Here is a 17411-nt window from a genome sequence, read left to right as displayed (position 1 = left end):
TCAGAATGGCATTTTTCCATTCCATAATTGAACTAGACTATAATTAAAAGTTTAAACAAAATTATTAAGTACTTTAAAATGAAACAAAGCATTTCATTTCCAGCGTAAGGAAACATTCTAGTCTGACCCCAAATGGAAATTTTAGCTTCTCTATATTATCTTTTCCAAAAATTATCAGGCTATTTACCATGAATGGAATTATTTTCAAATATTTTCGTATGGCTGCTGAATCTTAATATGAGTACACTCACTAAGAGTCCTTGCTGCAACAGCCTGTAAAATGAAAAACTAGGATTTTCATAGATATACAGGAATATGGAGGAAGCACTGTAGCTTGGTTTTCTTCAGCAGTGTTGTACTTTGTAGTTTTTTGCTTACTGAAGCATTAATTACAAACAGAAGTACTGCTAAGTCAGAACAAGCAGATGTTTTGTGTTTACCACAACTTTGCATGAACAAATTAATTTATAGAGTCCCTGTTGGAAAAAAGCAGTTTTGTGTTGGTGCCCAGCAATAAGAAGTGTGGATGCAGCTTTACATTTCAGATAATTGTGTCATATCGTCTAGTGACATACATATGAAATATGGTTATGATGTAGCAGCTATTAGTCATCTAATTTTATACATTGGGTGAGGTAAAATTTTCTATTATCAGGCAAATAATTCTGAGCTGACCTCATTATTTTATTTTCTTAATGTTTTATGTAGTTCAGCTATATATACCATGCAACACAGTTTTTTCTAGTGCAACATTTTAATATAGTACAATTTCAATTTTTTCTTTTTTACTATATACAAACAACTGGATTCTACTTATTAAAATATTTTTTCAGAATTCCTTAAAATACTTTTATATTCATAAGTATTTGTACATTCAGAGACAGTTTAAGTGCACTCACCGTCATATGTTGCATACAGAACTATCATTGTGATGGCCACAATAGCTAGCAGAATCACTACAACAGCGAGCCCTATTTCCAGGCCACTCCATCGCAGTTTCTTCTTTGGTTTTGGAGTATTCATTTCAGTTATATCCATCTGGCTTTCTGACTTGCCCATAACCCAGCGTCTGAAAAGGAAAAGGGAAGATTCACTGGAGGACTTACACTGAGGTCTTGAAAGTGGCTCCTCAGCTGCACAGTACAAAGATGTTTTCTTTGGGTGAGTTTTCAAATTATTTGTAACACTACTAGAATGTCTGTCATGAAATTAAAAATTCTCCTCTTCTCACGCACGTGCACGTATACACACACACACACAAGTACGTACCATGCACTACTTGTCATTTACAGAGAACAGAAGAGTGGGCTTCCTTCACAGGAAGAAGCCACCAAATACAAAAGGGAGGCCAGTAAACCAAAACCTGTTTTTAAAATGTACCCGCGTGGTTTAATCTTGTATGATGGTACAGGAGTTCACAAGCAAGCAAAAAGCAAGTCTCTCTGCTTGAATAAAAATTAACCTAATCTGCCAATTACTTATCTGATGCCAAAGGTCAAAATATGCCATTGTGCTTCGCTGTCATTTCTTAAAATATTATGTAAGCAATTCTTGACTACAGCTTTACAGCTGTCTCTAAAAATAGAAAAAAAGAAAAAAAATTCAGGCTCTGCTGGGAGCCTGTCAAATTCACACTGAAAACAGTGAGTCTTCACAGTAATTTTTAAAGTGTGACCGAGTCCTCTCTTTTGAGGTTAGAACACTATAAATTAGGAGTAACTACAACACATCCATGCAAAACTGGTGGGAGCGCGAATGGACTCACGCTCACTCGTGGAATGTGCATGCAATAGGAGATTTTACGATTGTATTTCTGTGGCTTTTCAGAGATCACCTGGCCACCTTTTGCAGTACTGCTGTCCTACAGGTCTTTGCTCTCTTCATCTGCTGCCATGTATTTCGGGCCAGACTTTCCTCTGCTGACAGAGATTCAAATTCCTCTACCTACAGCAATGTATTTCTCAGCATTTCACAATGAAAACTCAACAGTTTCTCTTCACAGCATTTCCTGGGGATCTTTACCTCCACAGATAGAGTACACGCCCTTTCCATTCAGTGGGGAAGAATATGAGAGTTCCACTGGGATAAATAATGGAAACTCCTGCATTCACCAGACCCCTCACAAGGTCAACCAGTGGTGCAGGTCAGGGCATTCGAGTCCTCTTGTACTCATCACACCCTTTTTTCCCCACACTCTGTAAGTGGGTGTAACAGCAGTAGAGGAACCCTTCCCAGTTTCTGCATCCATTCAAGTCTAAGACTTAAACTTAATTATTTTAAACTGGTTTAACTGTATTGCTGGCTTGTATTCATCTTTGTCTCTTCAAGCTGCTACAATCTTTCAGAATCCAGTCTTTGCTTTTCCTCTGGACCTTCTGTTTCTTCCTGATTCCTGTTCCTTAGTTTCCAGCAATCTCCTCCTCTGTTTGATGTCCACCTCACCCAGAATGCCAACTCCTCCACTGCAAAAACTTGCCACTAAAGTGTGTATGTTTATTAATAAAGATGTCAAATAACTCGGTATTATGGACCTGAGTAAACAGAGATTTTGTGTTCCACGTGTTTACACAATACCTGTCTCAGTGGACCCTTGGACACCATCACACTGTTTCTCTAAGTGAAGGAGAGAATGTTTTATTTCAGTGTGTCTCATCTCCCCTTCTGTCACTACTCCCTGGACATCAAGGTGCCTGAAGTGGCTGGCAGTGCCAGAATCACAGGTTGCTTATTGCTCAGGAGGCTGCAATCCTGCAAGGTCTGCCCAGCCTCTGTCTTTCCAAATCCATAGGGACTATTACAACCATGAGCTGCTCTTTTTCTTTGAAAAGTAGGTTTTTGGTCAAATCAGCAAGCGACTTCTGAGACAGAGGACTGAAATCCCACTGAACCATGTTAAAGAAAGCTATGTGGAGAAATTCGCCCTGCATTAACTGTGAGCTATAAATTCATAGATAATAGAAAAGGAAATTAACCCTTCTACCCTTCTCACTTCCAGTCATATTCAGCAGAAAAAAATGTTATTTATATTGACTAAATACCGACCAGTCCCCAGAGTCCTCTGAATACCTGGAGCCCTGTTTAAGCAATGATGCTTATCTTCCGATGGGGTCTTTAGCGCACTGAAAGCACCGTTCATTAGAGCAGCAAGAAACACTATACCTTTCATGTGCAAATCTGTTCCTTAGAGTCGGCTAAGTTTTTCCAAGTGAGACAATCTTTCTGTTCCTGCAGGAGCGTTCCTCATGTTTCAAGGCATCCCACTGGCTAATTTTTACTTCTAGTTATTTAGAGAACTCATCCCATCTGCCTTAACGAACGCCAGGTAAAAGCTTCTTGACGTGCAAGCACAGCAAAAGTGTCATTTAAGCAGCTATAAGCCTGGGTTTTATGGTTTTCTTACGTTTCTCTTAGTGCTTCTGTGAGCCCCTCGACTCTGCCTACTAAAGCTCAGACACAAGAGACGGCTGACACTGCTTGACCCATCCTGGTGGAGGTGGCATTAGCTTTTCGGGAGGGGTATGTTAAAGACCGGCTCGCGGCTGACTCGCTTCTCAGCGTGGTCCCCACAGAAGATGCAGCACGTCCCAAGAACACTGGGTGGCGCCGGGGCCCCCCTGGGCGGGGAGGGGCCGCCGGGACCGGGGCCGGGGCCGGGGCCGGGGCCGCCGCGGGGTGAGCGCCGGGCAGTGCAGCCCCCGCCGTGCCGGTGCGGGGAGCCACGGCCGAGCCCCGGGGCACGCCGCCCCCCGAGACCCAACTTCCCCGGTGCCCGGAGCGCGCAGGCTGGGGCGGCTCCTCACTTAGGGACGGGGCAGAAATCCCCGCGCGGACCCGTCCGTGCGTCCCGCTCGCCCCCCGCTCCCTGTACTCACCGGCTGGCGCTCGGAGGGGTCCGGCCGCGGGGCCGCCACGCACATCCCCGAGCGGCGCCGGGCGGAGGCGGCGCGGGGTGCCCCGCGGGGCCCGAGGGAAGGCGGCGCGCAGGCTCTAGGCTGGCGGGGCGCCGGGCGGCCGCCGGCGGGGCTCAGCGCCCGGCCCGCCCGCGGGCAGCGGCGGGGACGCGGGGCGCCGGCATCGCCGGGACATCAACGCCCGGGGCGCTCCCCGCTCGCCGGCAGTCAGAGGAGCCCTCGTCCGCGGGCTGCCGGCCGAGCAGTTCTGCGGGTGACCTGAAGGCTTCTTCCTCTTCGCGATCATAAAAATGGGATGGGGCAGGAAACAAACAAACAAGCCCCCCCCTCCGCCCCGAGAGCGGCCACCCGCGCTCCGCACCTCGCCGAGCCTCCGCGGAGGTAGAGGGGGGAGAAGGAGCGGCGGTGCGGGGGAGCGCTGTGTCCGAAGGGGCTGCCCCCTTCCCTTCCCTCCCGGGCCGGGGCTGCCCCCTTCCCTCCCGGGTCGGAAGGCGCCGAGGCCGTAGCGAAGCGCCAGCCGAGCTGGGGGGCGAGGGCAGCCTGCACCTGCCTCCCCCCCACCCCACCCCACCCACCCCGGCTCCCCACTTGTCCCCAGCCGGTTCCAGAGAAGGGCAATGTGGCACGGGGAAGGTTAGCGGCTGCCTGTCTGCGAGGCTGGGAGCTCCCGTGCGGGCTCCTCGCCTTTGTGGAATTCCTGCAGTCGCATAAAGCTCTGCAAGGTCTTACATCCTCAGGCACCGAGTGATTCCTTCTCGGGAGGGAGACAGCTGTGACTTCTTGCAGGGAGAGGCAGCTCCGAGCTCTGTCGTAAGATTTCCCAGCCAACCAAATATCAAAAGATATTTGTTTCGTTCTTACTAAGTTTAATTTTCATTAAGTTTCATTTTTACGAATAAATCAGCAAACATCAGAAGCAGCACTATGAGTTGCTGCCACTCCTCTCGCTCAAACCAGACATCGCACTCACTTTTGCTGCCTTCCTAAAACCACCTTTATCACCTCTGAGGCAGAAATGGCAGCTGCAATTTCTGAAACCTTTTATTACCAGCTACACACACTAAAATATCTGCAGCTTGAGGGGGGCAACCTTCCTCCTCCCTAAGAAAGGTGGGAACTGAATGCTGACTTCTTTACAGAACTGCACAGCAAATGATCTGCAGAGCAGATGCAATGAAGAGGGGAGGCTGATAAGGTGTTAACTGAGCAGTCGCTGTAAAAATGAAGCACTTCTGCAAAATGCACATCTGAAGAAGGAACAAGAACAAATGAGATTTTATTCACTGAAGGGAAAAGGCAACAGAAGTACCAAAAATAGGCAAGAAAAACATTTCAGAAAGTCTAGAGAACAAAAATACTGAATTTTCTTACAGGCAGGAGTGGGGGAAATGCTGATGATATCCTTTCCAGAATCAGCGTTCAAGTTAATATCAAGATCTCACTTTCAACCTTTCCTGCATTAATTCTTGCAGAGTTCTGTTCCAGTTACTAGAACAAGCCATCTGCTCCTGCAGGTCAGTCCTGACATTACCCGGTGCCTAAAGACACCCCGACACAAACAACAGAGAATCTCATCAAGCAACTTAAGAATAGAGGAGTCATTAAAAATACATGTGATGTAACCAGATGCCTATTGTACAGCCTCAGCTACAACAAAGCTTGAAAAGTAGAGTGATGTGTGTGAACAGACTGAACTAAAATGGCAAAGAAGGATTTCTTTCAAAAATTTTAGGTGAACCAAAAAATTGTAACTGCCTAGTTCACCCCAAAGAGAGAGAAAAGGGAGAAACTCCACTGGAAATCTGTAAATAGTCCAAAGAGGACTAACACGCCTGACAGGCAGCGTGAGGGCTTCCACTCTTGCAGAACCTTGTGCTTGGGAAGCAGGATTAGACTTTTGTAGCTATGCAAGCTACAGCATCTGTGAGTCAAATGCTGATTCCTTAGGGAAAACTCCTGTCAAGTCAGTAGTGTAACATCCTACCTAAGAATAAGCAAAGTCCTATTATCGCTGCTCCCGTGGACAGGCGGAGAAGCCAGGTTTGTAGGAGACAACACCCCGTACTAGGCCTACGCTGTAGCCGAAACAGCCTTCGGCCAGCACAGCCCCGCCAGTGCTGCAGGACGGCTGTCCTGCTGCCCACCGCCCCCCGCGCTCCGCTTCCACAGTCCCCGCGCACGGCGTGACGGGGACACGCCGCTGCCCTCCCGCCACCCACCCCAGCGCCTCAGCTAGCAGAGTGTCTCGGTAGGTGGCACACACATGAAGTTCCTTCTTTCACTGACCTTTGAACAACTTCTAGAAATTCCTAGATGAGATCAGTAGTGTAATTTGGCCATTTTTATGCCTTATAATTTTAGGGATAATAAGAGAACTATAGGTTCATTCTAGTACTGGAAATGCCCTACAGATTGCAAGGGTGTACACCCAATGCCAAGGTGAACCAAACAGCAGATTACAGCTTGTACTGATTCCTGTCAAACGCTAAGTATTTGCTTTCCTCTTACCTTCATCCTTCCAGTCCTGTAATAGCACAAAGCTGAGATAAGAAACAAAAAAGCAAACTGACAGCAGAAAGTTCACCCCAGATTTGAAAAAAAAAAAAAAGAATGAAACCCTCACATTTAGAGATTACAATAAATAGTTTGTCCTTATAACCTTCCTGAGTGGTCTTACGCTCAAGTAATCTTACGGCTGTCAGTGAGAAAGACAGCAGGATTAAGAGTCTGCAGGTTCATCCTTTAGGGGTAAATTTAATGGGATCTGGCACTACTGCTGACAATTCTCTGGACTTCTGATGGACAACCACCAGGTTGAAACAAATACATGGTAGATTTATAGAACCAAATAAAACTCAGCATAAGATTTAGAGAGTCAGAGAATGAAAAAAAAGAGTTAATGAAAGAGCACACTGTCATTAAATCAGTATCCTTGAGAAATAAAGGTTTCTGCTCAATACTAATCTGAGAGGGGATAGGAATACTATCTCTTAAAAATCAGTGGCTAGGAAAGCGTGCTGCTCCAAATACTGTGCCCGCAGGTAGTTGAGAACAACATACAAAAATGGATACACTGTCCAGCCTTCAGAAAAACAAACTGCGTCACAATAGCTCAACTTGAATTCTTCATCAAGTGAAGAAAAGCCAATAACCCATTCAATATTGTTTTCTCCAGTTGGGCCAAACTGACAACAGTAAGACCTTATTCTCCATATGACCTCTGGATGACATTTAGGAAATCCAGACTCATTTACATTGCTATGAAACAACGTTGATGGTACTTGTTGTATTTCCTTTTGGGAAAGCTCACTTTCCCAAAGTAACAAAGTCAACGTTCAAGAAACAAACAGCTGCCAACATTAACGCTGCCTGTGTGATTTTGACCGCTCATCTTAATCCTGATCTCTTCTCCCTGTCAGGTCCTATGTCATAGGCAGAAGAAGAAAATGGAAAATCTCCTGCCTTCCCTCCCTGGCCCCATGTGTGTTCAGTGCAGTTGGGCTGTGAGAGAATTTAGATGGTAAAGTCTAACACACCGAGTGTTTACTCATTTGGGTACTTTTTCTCAGTAGGTTTATGATGAATCCAAGTCTGGGTAATTTCTCATTCAGGAAAGTAAACAGCCTAGGTCTCAAAATAATTTGCTTCAGTGCCTAAATTATTCAGGTCTAATTGTATTCTATTACAAAGCTTTGTCTTTGTTAGTCGACAGGCTAGTGTAACTGATTTGCAGGTGTTTGCAAGCCTGATAAAATGCTTGGCTGAAAAGCTGCTTTTTTTTTTTTTTGGCTGTTTTTGAGCATGCCTAAAAGCCACACACAATGCTTTGGTTAACACAGGCTAACAGGCTTTTTGGGGTCCTGAATTTCTCCGCAGCTATGCTGGGCAATCATAGTTGTGAGCATTACTGGGAAAATGGTGGGTTTTGTCGAAGAAACAGGTTAAAATTGAAGTGAGGTAAAACTGCATGAGACACATGCAAACAGAAGAAAAGTTGATAATAATGTGAACACTGAAGCAAAAGGGAAGAGGCAGAATTTGGATGAATTAACCACAAGGTTTTCTGCACCGTGCAAATATGACTGTGCAAAGCTTAGTTACACTTTTACAGTTAACTTTAAAACCACAGCGTTGCAAAAAAATGAGCACAAGCACAGAAAGGCCTTTACTCCACCAATAACTGCAGCAGAAACTACTACAGCTATGCAAAACATGAGGAGTCAGCACCACACCATGTTTCCAAGTAGCTGTTTGCACTTGGGCGCCAAAGCGCGGCTGCGCTCCCCACAGCCTCGCCTCGGGCAGCCCTCAGACCCCCCTCACCCGGTTGTGTGCCACCACAAGGCACGGTTCTTGCCCTAGAACTAGCAGGTGAGGCTCATCGGAGGGGAACTGTGTCATTCTGCTGCCCACGTCACATATTTGGTGAGATTAAGAGGAGGGTTGCTCGGCAGCTGTGAGGAGAGGCCGCGGCCCACCTCAGCCCGTGAAGCGGGGAGCCCGCGCTGAGCAGGAACCTTCTGGAAAGCGTGGGGCGGAGCCGCCAGGGGGCGCCTGTGGGGCGGCGGCTGAGGCGGGAAGCGGTGGCTGAGGCGGAGGCTGAGGGCGGGCTTGGCGCTGCCGGGGAGGGGCCGGGCCCCCGCAGCGGACACGATAATTGTTGCGCCAGTCGTGTATTCCGTTCCTTCGGAGGAGTGCCCAAGCTCCGCTGGGACCTGTTGTTCCGGTGAGGGGGCGGGAGGCCGCAGTTCATCCCTCAGCAGAAGGGCGGCCCGGCCCGGTGCAGCCCAGGCCCTGTGCGCCTCAGGGAGCCCTTCCTGCGAGCTTCTGTGGGGCTGTGGCGGGTGGTGCCTCAGCAGGCATCGTTAGTGCCATTAGGAAGACCATCAGCCATACATCTCCATTTGTGCTTTTTCCTGACAACACAGTTCACATTTAAATGTATGTATTTCTCTTTTGGAGAAGTTGCTTATGTCATCACAAAAGCCTTAACTTTGCTTGTGTTTTGTTAGCATTGTCATCACCTTTATTATTCTTAGGCCCTGGGGCTAGTCATTTCCTATTTGCCTTTATTGCAGAGCTTGGGGTTGCCAGTGAGCCTTGTGGTTGGGAAGTGGAGCGATATGCCAGGAAAGGGGCCTGGGTGGTGGCGGTCAGATGATAACGTGGGATGTGTTTTGGGGTTGCTTTTTTACAGGAAATGCCGGAGAGTCAGTAACAGCACTGACCAAAGAGAGAACCATGGGCAGGGAGATCCATGGGGACCATGAATGTGGAGAATATTTTGAATTACGTGTTTTAAAATAAAAATAAATTACGTATGTTTCTCCTGGCTCAATGATAGCAGCTAGATTCAACTAAATAATGAGATTAAGGTTAATAATACATTGGACTGCAGCACCGTTTGAAGCTGAATTGCAATGCCAGGTGTGTCTGTACAAGATAATTAAAGTTACCAATAAATAAAGGAGCACAGGTTTTTGGATCCATTTGATAGTTCACAGATGACTCAGCTGACCAGGAATTGTTATTTGACCCGCCTTCCTCAGCTCTGCAGAGGCCTTCAGAGTGGAAGCCATGCAGTGAGTTTATGAAAGGGCCTGTCCTGTTGTTGATGGAGGGTACATGAATTTGAGCAGATTTGGGGAAATAATTACTTCTACTGAAATACAAAACAGGGCTATTTTGGATTCCTCCAAGGTTCAAACTGAGTGTGTTGCGTAGTCCCCAGAGGCATTGGTGTTGGTGCAAACACTAATGCAAGGAGTAAAACTGGCTCTCTGTGTCCATCAGCGTCCTTGTCCTGTCTCTCTTTTAGTTTGTGTTTCTGACTTCTCTGTCATGTGAGCGAGGGTACAATAAGTATGGTGTGGTAATGCATTAACCAGTCATTGCAAATTTCAGTTCTTTGTATTAATAGTTCAGAAATTTAAGATAGAAGGTAGGTGTTTTCTGGAGGTCATGGCAGCATTAATTAAGTGTAGATTAAAAGTCATGCTTTGCAGAACTTCTCTGGAAAAAAGAGTGTCTCTGAGATGATCCATTCCATTAAAGAGCACCCAGTGGCTGAGGAATGGAATGGAATGGAGAAAGAGATGGCAAAAGACAAGCAGCTATGTACTATCACCTGACTTGTCATATGCCTTGCTACCTAGCCCCAGATCTGGAGCAGCCTCCAGACAGCACAGGCAACTTGCTCTAGGAAAAATATGCCTCGCTTTCCCTGGACAGTGAGACAGGCTTCAGCCATGGTGCCAGGAAGGTGGCACTTTCAGGACTTGTGTGAAAGATCTGTAATTATTGCTGTCCATCTAAAGTCCTCTCTCCAAGGCCTGATACTACTTCACAAAGGTATGTGCCTGCCAAAATGCCTCTGTTGTCACAGAATAACTTACCCAGATACTGGCTTGGCGCTGGCTGAAACTTGTGTTTCAGAGCCAAGTTATAAAGCTGTAGCTAAATGCGCTGATGGTGAAGAAAACTTACCCGTGGTACTTGAGAAAGATGGACTATTTTTTTTCATCGTAACAGAACAGGTTCTGAGAGTGGTCTGAAGTTACCGGGCAATAACTTGCCTTGCACTTGGTATTAGAAATTTTGAGTGATGCTGTGTAAAGTTTTATGTGGGCGCTTGAGTATAGCGTGTCTGAGAACAGTGTACAGTGTAAATGCTCTTTCAGAACTGAACGTGCCAACTTGCGCTCAGAAGAGCTCTCATGAGTTGCCTCTTCAAGGTCCCCTTTTCTTCTAGTGTGATAGTTATCTGGATGTGTTTGGAGACCAGATGGTGCTGAGTTCATAGAGCCACAGCACCTGGGAAAAAACATGGACCTCATTGCTTTCTCTAGAGGCTTGTAATGAATGTCATCGATACCTAATGAAAAATACGGTGCATATCTCCTCCTAGGTATCTTAGTGTGAAAATTAAAAGTACAGCAAAGAAGCAAGAGAAAAAAAGATTAATTATTTCAGTGGATGAAAGTGATGACTCTTTTTGTATTTCTGTGCCTGCCTTCTATGTCTTTATCTCACATGCACAAATCTAAGCATCCTGTCCAACAATACTTTGAATTATTGTTCAGAATATCAAACAAGTTATTTATTAACTCAATGTAACTAGTAAGGCATTGCAGTGCTGTGGGGGAGTTCTGTATAAGATAGCATTCTGCTGCAATACTGCACATCTGTGTCGTGTGTTGACCACATTAGATTGTTGATAGATGAGGAGGCCTTTATCATCGGGAGATACAAACTCTTTGAAGAACAGATCCTTAAAGTATGTGTTTTCTCAGTAGGTTGGAAAAATGTCAAGGCTGGTACAGCCACTAATCAGGTTATACCATGCCGAAGGGTGTGATTCTTTTCATTGTCATATTCTGTTAAAACAAGAAGCCATTGATGTACTGCAAGCCTAATAAACATGCTAAACACTAAAGGCCGTGTTTGCTGTGAGTGTTGAGTACAGTTACAATCAAGAAGATTATTAAGGCTGGAAGGTATTCAAAATGAGAGGAAAGAAATGTCTAAATTTAGGATGACAGATTAAAAATATTCATAAGTAATGTCTAGGTCACTGGAAAACAATCAGCCACATCTTAATAAAACAGTAATACCACCTTGCCTGGCATAGTGGCAAATCAGTAGTCACATTTTTCTGTTTTTTCTTGCTGCTTGCACCCTAGATTGGAGTTTCTTTTTGCCATCCAAATGACATAAGCAAATAGTCTGCAAGAAAAATAAGTTCTGTTTCAATGTCGCAGATTAGCTAGCTCCATGTCCCTGGACAATGAGATAATTTGAACAAAGTCCATGACTTAAATGTCTCTTTTTGGTCTTTTCTTAATCCCGAATGGCAAAGTACAAGACTTGCATAATGTGAGTACTGTATAGAAAATGTAGAGGAAAAAGAGCCCTGACTCTGAAATGTCAGAACATAGTGAGAGTTGTCCTGTTCCAAACCATCCTTCTTAGGTCTCACCAAATAGTAGACCTGGGAGAGAAAAAGAATAGTTTTTCCTAATGGTTTATAATAGTTTACCTTAATGTATGCAAGGGCGAAGCTTCTGTATGTGTGAATTTGAAAATGGGGAAATAAATCCCTATTGATTGTCTCAGTGAGGACTTGCCCATCCTTCACTTGAGCCTATGGCAAAGCTTGTAGTAACTTTGACGATGAGTTCAAGACCTAGGACATCTTTCTGCCCTGAGGAATCGGGCTGTTTAGTTTGGTGCTTGTGTGTGGTGTTTGGTCGCATAAGCACAGTTGCAGGTGTCTGAGCATACATAAAATTAAGCATGTGTAATAAGAGCAAATACCTGCTCTACATTCGGCTTAAAAGGCTTCATCGGGCCTGTGCCACGTGGAGTTCTGCAGTGACACCCACTTGCCTGCAGCGCCTGGCTGCAGCCCCTGCTGTACAGCAGGCAGGGCTGGTCCCACACCTCTCTTACCTTGAGAGGTGGCATGACATCGACATCGTAACAGCTTTTCTTACTCTGCTTACACTTGGCTAAGGGATAGCCTATACAATGCAAGCAGTATTTGCTTTTCCCCTTTATCTCAGAGGGTTATTTCCCTTACTGCTCAGTCTTTTTCGATTGCTTGTTACTTTTCTCATGTTTTTAGTTTGTCTACTCTCTGACCCTATTTTCACTTTATTTTCCTATTGGCTTTGTCCTTTTTTACTCTCCTCTGTTTCACTGAAGCTATTAGTGTAAGGCGGATCAAATAATTTCATGGTTAAAGCAGACCCTTGAACTCACAGTGTTTAATGGATTTGTAATTAGGCCATGTATCCCTGTGAGAATGGGCAGTCTGGGAACTTGCCAGGATTTATAGGGGGATTTAGTAGCCTACTAAGAGTTTCCAGACCTATTAAATTCCTTAAGAAGTTTTAAAGACAACACCTATTTAGTCAGGAAAAGATTTTGAACTGGGGTGTCCCTACACATAAAACTGAGAGATGAAAAGTAGAAAAATGCTTATTTTGCAGAGAAAAGGAAAGTTTCAAAGATTTTATAATTTAAAGTGCAGAAATAGGTTTTCAAAATTATCTTGCTAACACATGGCTGGCTTAAACCATATGATGTGTGTTTTCTCTGAGAGTTTATATTTGCATGTTTGATAAGACATGAATATTAAAATACACATTAACCAGGCACTATATACGCATCATACTGTAGGTATATATGACTACTGCTACTTTCTGATCTTTGAATACATAATTGTATTTTTAAAAAGTCATGAAGTATTTGCTTTCCTCCATCCTACCTGTTTGCCTTTTATAAGGTTCTTTCTGTATCTTTTTGGGAGATCAGATAGTGTCTGTTAAATGCCAGGTTATTTTGTTACAAAGTCCTAGTTTATTCTTACTCATAATTGGGAACAAGTATGACCTGCTGTTGTTTACTTTCCAGAGAGGAAGGGCAAAATACATATAACCTAAAAATACTTTATTCTCCCTACTCCACATCTCAGTGCTTTGGATTAAGCTTTTTATCTTGGACAGGGTGGAGGGTAAGGGAAAGGAAAGGCAGAAAACAAATGGTCAGTTTTCTCATAGTAGCACAAACCTGCTATTTTTTATTCCAGGTTAAAGATACCCAAAACATAATTAGCCGCCTTCTTTTTGTTCAATGACTACCCTGTAAGAAGACCCCACAGCAATAAAAATGAGTCATCTTACCTGTACAGCAAAATGAGTGTAGAACTTTCTTTAAATTTGACTTGTTCAGATCTGCTTTTGGATTAGCAGTGGGTTTGACTTGGGAAATGTGGCTCTTGGCTCAAATTCAGAATTTCTTTTAGCTGTAATGTATATCAGCATCTCTCAGACCAGTTGGGGTTCATACCTGTATCTCCTGACTGCAGCAATCCGAATGCACTTGTTGATGTGTAAATGGGTTCATTCCTTTGGAATGTGCAGGTCTTGCAGCTACAGTGAGTTTAAGTCTTGTTTAAATATAAGAATAGAAATTCAGCTGTTTCTGTAACTACTGTCTCTATTACCTCCCCCATTGCTTGACTGATGGCATCCTCAGTACTGAAAACACGTGTTTCTAAAACTGCTGACTGCTGTGAGTAGTGGGATAAACAGAAAAATACAAGAGTTTGCCTTGTGCCTAATAGCTTGGGTTTTATCTGTGTAAAGAGGCACAGTGAACTTTTATTCTCTTATTGACACAACCTCAGAGTAGCTCTGTCACCTGCGGGTAAAGTCATTCCGTTGCAGTCTGTGGCATTACATTGGATTTATACCACTGATCATCCCACTTAACAGTGCAGAGTTTGGCCTCCTTTAAATGATAGCAACAGCAGGAGGAGTGGATAGTTCATTGTGTCACGCTGTGAGTTCTTAAAATATAATCAAAACTATCAATCTGAAGAATATCTGGAAAACAAATTTGCAGTTTAAACATCAAGCACAAACTGTCCCTTCCTCTTTCTTCACTGAATTAGCTTTTGAAAGGCCAAGAGCTGCTGCAGAGATAACAAGGACTGAAGAATTTACAGCAGGTGGTACCAACTGTGCAAGTACAACTCCCAGCCAAAATAATCTGACACCCAGCTGTGGAGGAGCCTGGGGGATCAGAGAGTGACTCAGGCGGAAGCGAGAAGAGAGAATCTGGCTGAAGCACCAAGCCCGTTCCAGAAGTGTGTTGTTATTCTCTCCCTCTCAGGGAGATAACCCCAGGGAATGCCATGTTAAAATGAAAAAAGACTTCTGGTTTGTTTGTTGACCAGTTAAATGTATTCCCTTCCTATCCAAGAAGAAACAGCGAACAGCAAATCTGAAGTGCTATATATGATGATGAAAGATACCCGGCGTAGCATGAGCAAAACTAGTGAGTTGGTAATGGCAGTGTGGCTCTCAGTGCTGCGCCATGGCAAGGCCCTAGGAACCCCAGTGAGGCTTGTAACCGTGTTGGAGTTCAGGAAAGTCTTGAGTCCAGTTCTGCCACAGCCCCCGCTTTGCAGCGCAAGCTTGGTAACTGGAATCACGCCAGGCTGGGAGACAGGAACACACAGAGAAAGTTGTGCAGATGCTTTTGCGTTATTTTGGGGGCCGTCACAGGCTTACGGTGTGGATATGGAGAAATAGCTGGTTTAGGTCTCTTGTTTCTTCACTGGTGGTGGTGATGATGGCATTTGCCAACAGAGGTCCTGTGGTCAGAGAAAACCAAACATTAATAAGAGCACATTCTGACAGTTATTTTTACAGGGGATAACAGTTCTTACTTACTTTGGGTGCATGGCAATTCTTGCCGCCTCCTCACCATGTGTGAAGATCTAGAAAATACATTTGTTTAAATTTCTTTGTGTGAAAATTGTGACATCCATTCTTCATTTCTGAGGGCTGGAAATTGTAGTATCTATTTTGTGAAAAATTCTTATGAAATACAATAGTGTGTTGATGTAATTTCCACATGTTTTCATAAGCCTTTAAATTTTTCTTGGTTTAGGATATTGTTATAATTACAATTTGAACTTCACTCCAGCAATACTTCCTCCGAAAAATATTCAGAAATGCTCAGGACTAATATAATTCTTTTCCTTATTTTCATGCTTTAAAGAAGTCTTTCTGTCAAAGCTGTTCTTGATTTATATGAGCAAATGGTGCAAAGTAATGGTTACAAACTAATGCAAGTCCTCGCTAAGTGCGTAGCTAGCTTGTTTCGCTTTGTTTCTCCTTATTCTGCGTCTATGGTTTTATAGCATTCTGAATCCTTCTGCAGTTTCAGAACTATTTTCCTCTAGCTAGTCTTCCTCCTATTTGGTAGAGGGATGGTGTGTCTGTCCAGCAGTCCATTCTTTCTGTGGATGATCCCAACCAAGCACAAACTTTGAAAAGCTCTCTAAGTAGAAATCCACATTTGCCCTTTGGGAACGTCCTCTGCAACCTCTCCCAGGCAGCAAAGGAACGGGAGCTTAACTGTGAATTTGTTCCCAATGGAACTTGAAGCATTGCTAGCGATAGTAAAACCAGGGGGAAGACCATGGAGGGTAAGAGCTGTGTTAATCTTTCAACATAGGCAGTGTATTTGTTTGGTGCTTACTTGGTTTTTTTTAGTACCCATTAGTGAAAAAATGCATCTTTCACTTGAATGGCATAGCTCAGACTTCTTGTTTTACAGAGCAGTACCTCTGAGTTGTGACTCTCCTGTTTCTGTCTCAGCTTGTCAGACTATGTGTTGTAGTAAGGTGTGTTTAGCTTAGAGAGAGAAAATGAATTTACAGCATTTCTGTATTCATCTGATCTTGACCATCCTCAGAACCTAGTACAGTGGGGTTGCCTGGTGTGTATTTACACTGAGTTAGCCTTGCCCTATGCATTTTTAAACTTCAAATGTAGCATAAATAAACTTTTTACATTGTGAGATTTTAGCTGCTTCCATTTACAGTTTATAATTTCTTCATAGAGAGGTTTCTTTTACCTTATATTTTATTCAACCTTTTCTTGACAGTTTTAGGTAAATATTTTATTTGCTTATGCATCATTTACAGCTGTTACTTTATGTTTGGGAAGAACAGTTCAAACTATGTGATATGCCATGTGACGTTATTCATGGTTTTTCACTGACTGGATGCTCTAATGTTTATAAGTTACATTTGTTTCCACCTGAGACAAAAATTACTTGTCCTCAGCCTACATTATTGCCCTGATCATTAGTTTTTGTTTACAGGTAGGAATTTGCTTTTACTATGTAAATAATATTCTGCTCTGATGGAGATGACTGAGCTAAAATAAAAATCACAAGAATGTTGGTAAACATTTATTCCCACCTTTTCCCAGGTTTTCTCTACCATATGCTGTGAAACACCCTGCTGTATCTTGGGTAGCTTAATGTTAGTTATCTTGGATAACTGTCTTAGTTAATGTGGGATGGTAGTGATAAAGTAAAGGTATTTTTCCTTTAATCTTACTGGTGGGGTTTGGGTTTTTTTTTTTTTAGACTTTGTCTGATGTGGATATTGGTTTCTCACAAAGCTGACTGTTAAAGGTATTTGATTCTGCTGGGATGATAAATGAAAATATACTGTATCTTTTATAGGATCAACCAGGTAGAATGAGATTAATCTATAAAATGTGTGAGACAATACTTATATGTGTGCTAATGTGATCTGGTTTGGGGTTTGGTTTTGTTGTGGTTTTTTTTTTTCTGATGAGTTTGTACTCACTTGCTAGCATTCAGATAAACATTGAAACACCCTGTAATAATGGTGACATTGGCTACAGCTTCTCTGTTGCCAGCATATTTAAAGCTGAGAAGACTCATGATTTTTGACAGGTGTAGCAAAATCATTACTGATAGAGTCATCTTAATATTTCAGTTATGTGGAGATTAAAGGCTAAGATTTCTCAGATATTTTTGCTAATAATGATTAAAACAAAATAGTTTTTCATTATCTTTCATATGATTTAATGGGGATTAGAGGGAGTAATCCAAATTTGTTTGGGATTTAAAAATTAACCATTTCTGCTTGCAGAATTTTAGGAG

General features: G+C 43.4%; 1 protein-coding gene across 4 annotated transcripts in view; it reads right to left on the bottom strand.

Annotated features, from left to right (window-relative positions):
* The window catches only part of MME (membrane metalloendopeptidase), a 59731-nt gene extending 46018 nt beyond the window's left edge, over nt 1-13713 (bottom strand). The window contains exons 1-2 of one of the 4 annotated variants that reach the window (XM_074878372.1): nt 13598-13713; nt 900-1069 (exon numbers count right to left, since the gene is read on the bottom strand). In XM_074878372.1, coding sequence (XP_074734473.1) covers nt 900-1059 — 160 coding nt within the window. In that variant the 5' untranslated portion in view covers nt 1060-1069; nt 13598-13713. Of the gene's footprint in view, nt 1-899; nt 1070-1269; nt 1325-3400; nt 3428-3872; nt 4001-13597 lie in introns of those variants that run through there. The other 3 variants (XM_074878374.1, XM_074878375.1, XM_074878373.1) reach the window with 3 other exon arrangements.
* Nucleotides 13714-17411: the final 3698 nt, after the last annotated feature.

The sequence above is a fragment of the Strix uralensis genome, chromosome 9 (assembly GCF_047716275.1).
Source record: "Strix uralensis isolate ZFMK-TIS-50842 chromosome 9, bStrUra1, whole genome shotgun sequence".
Classification (NCBI taxonomy): domain Eukaryota; kingdom Metazoa; phylum Chordata; class Aves; order Strigiformes; family Strigidae; genus Strix; species Strix uralensis.
The sequence above is the reverse complement of the archived record's forward strand: the minus strand, read 5'-3'. Positions and strand labels throughout refer to the sequence as shown.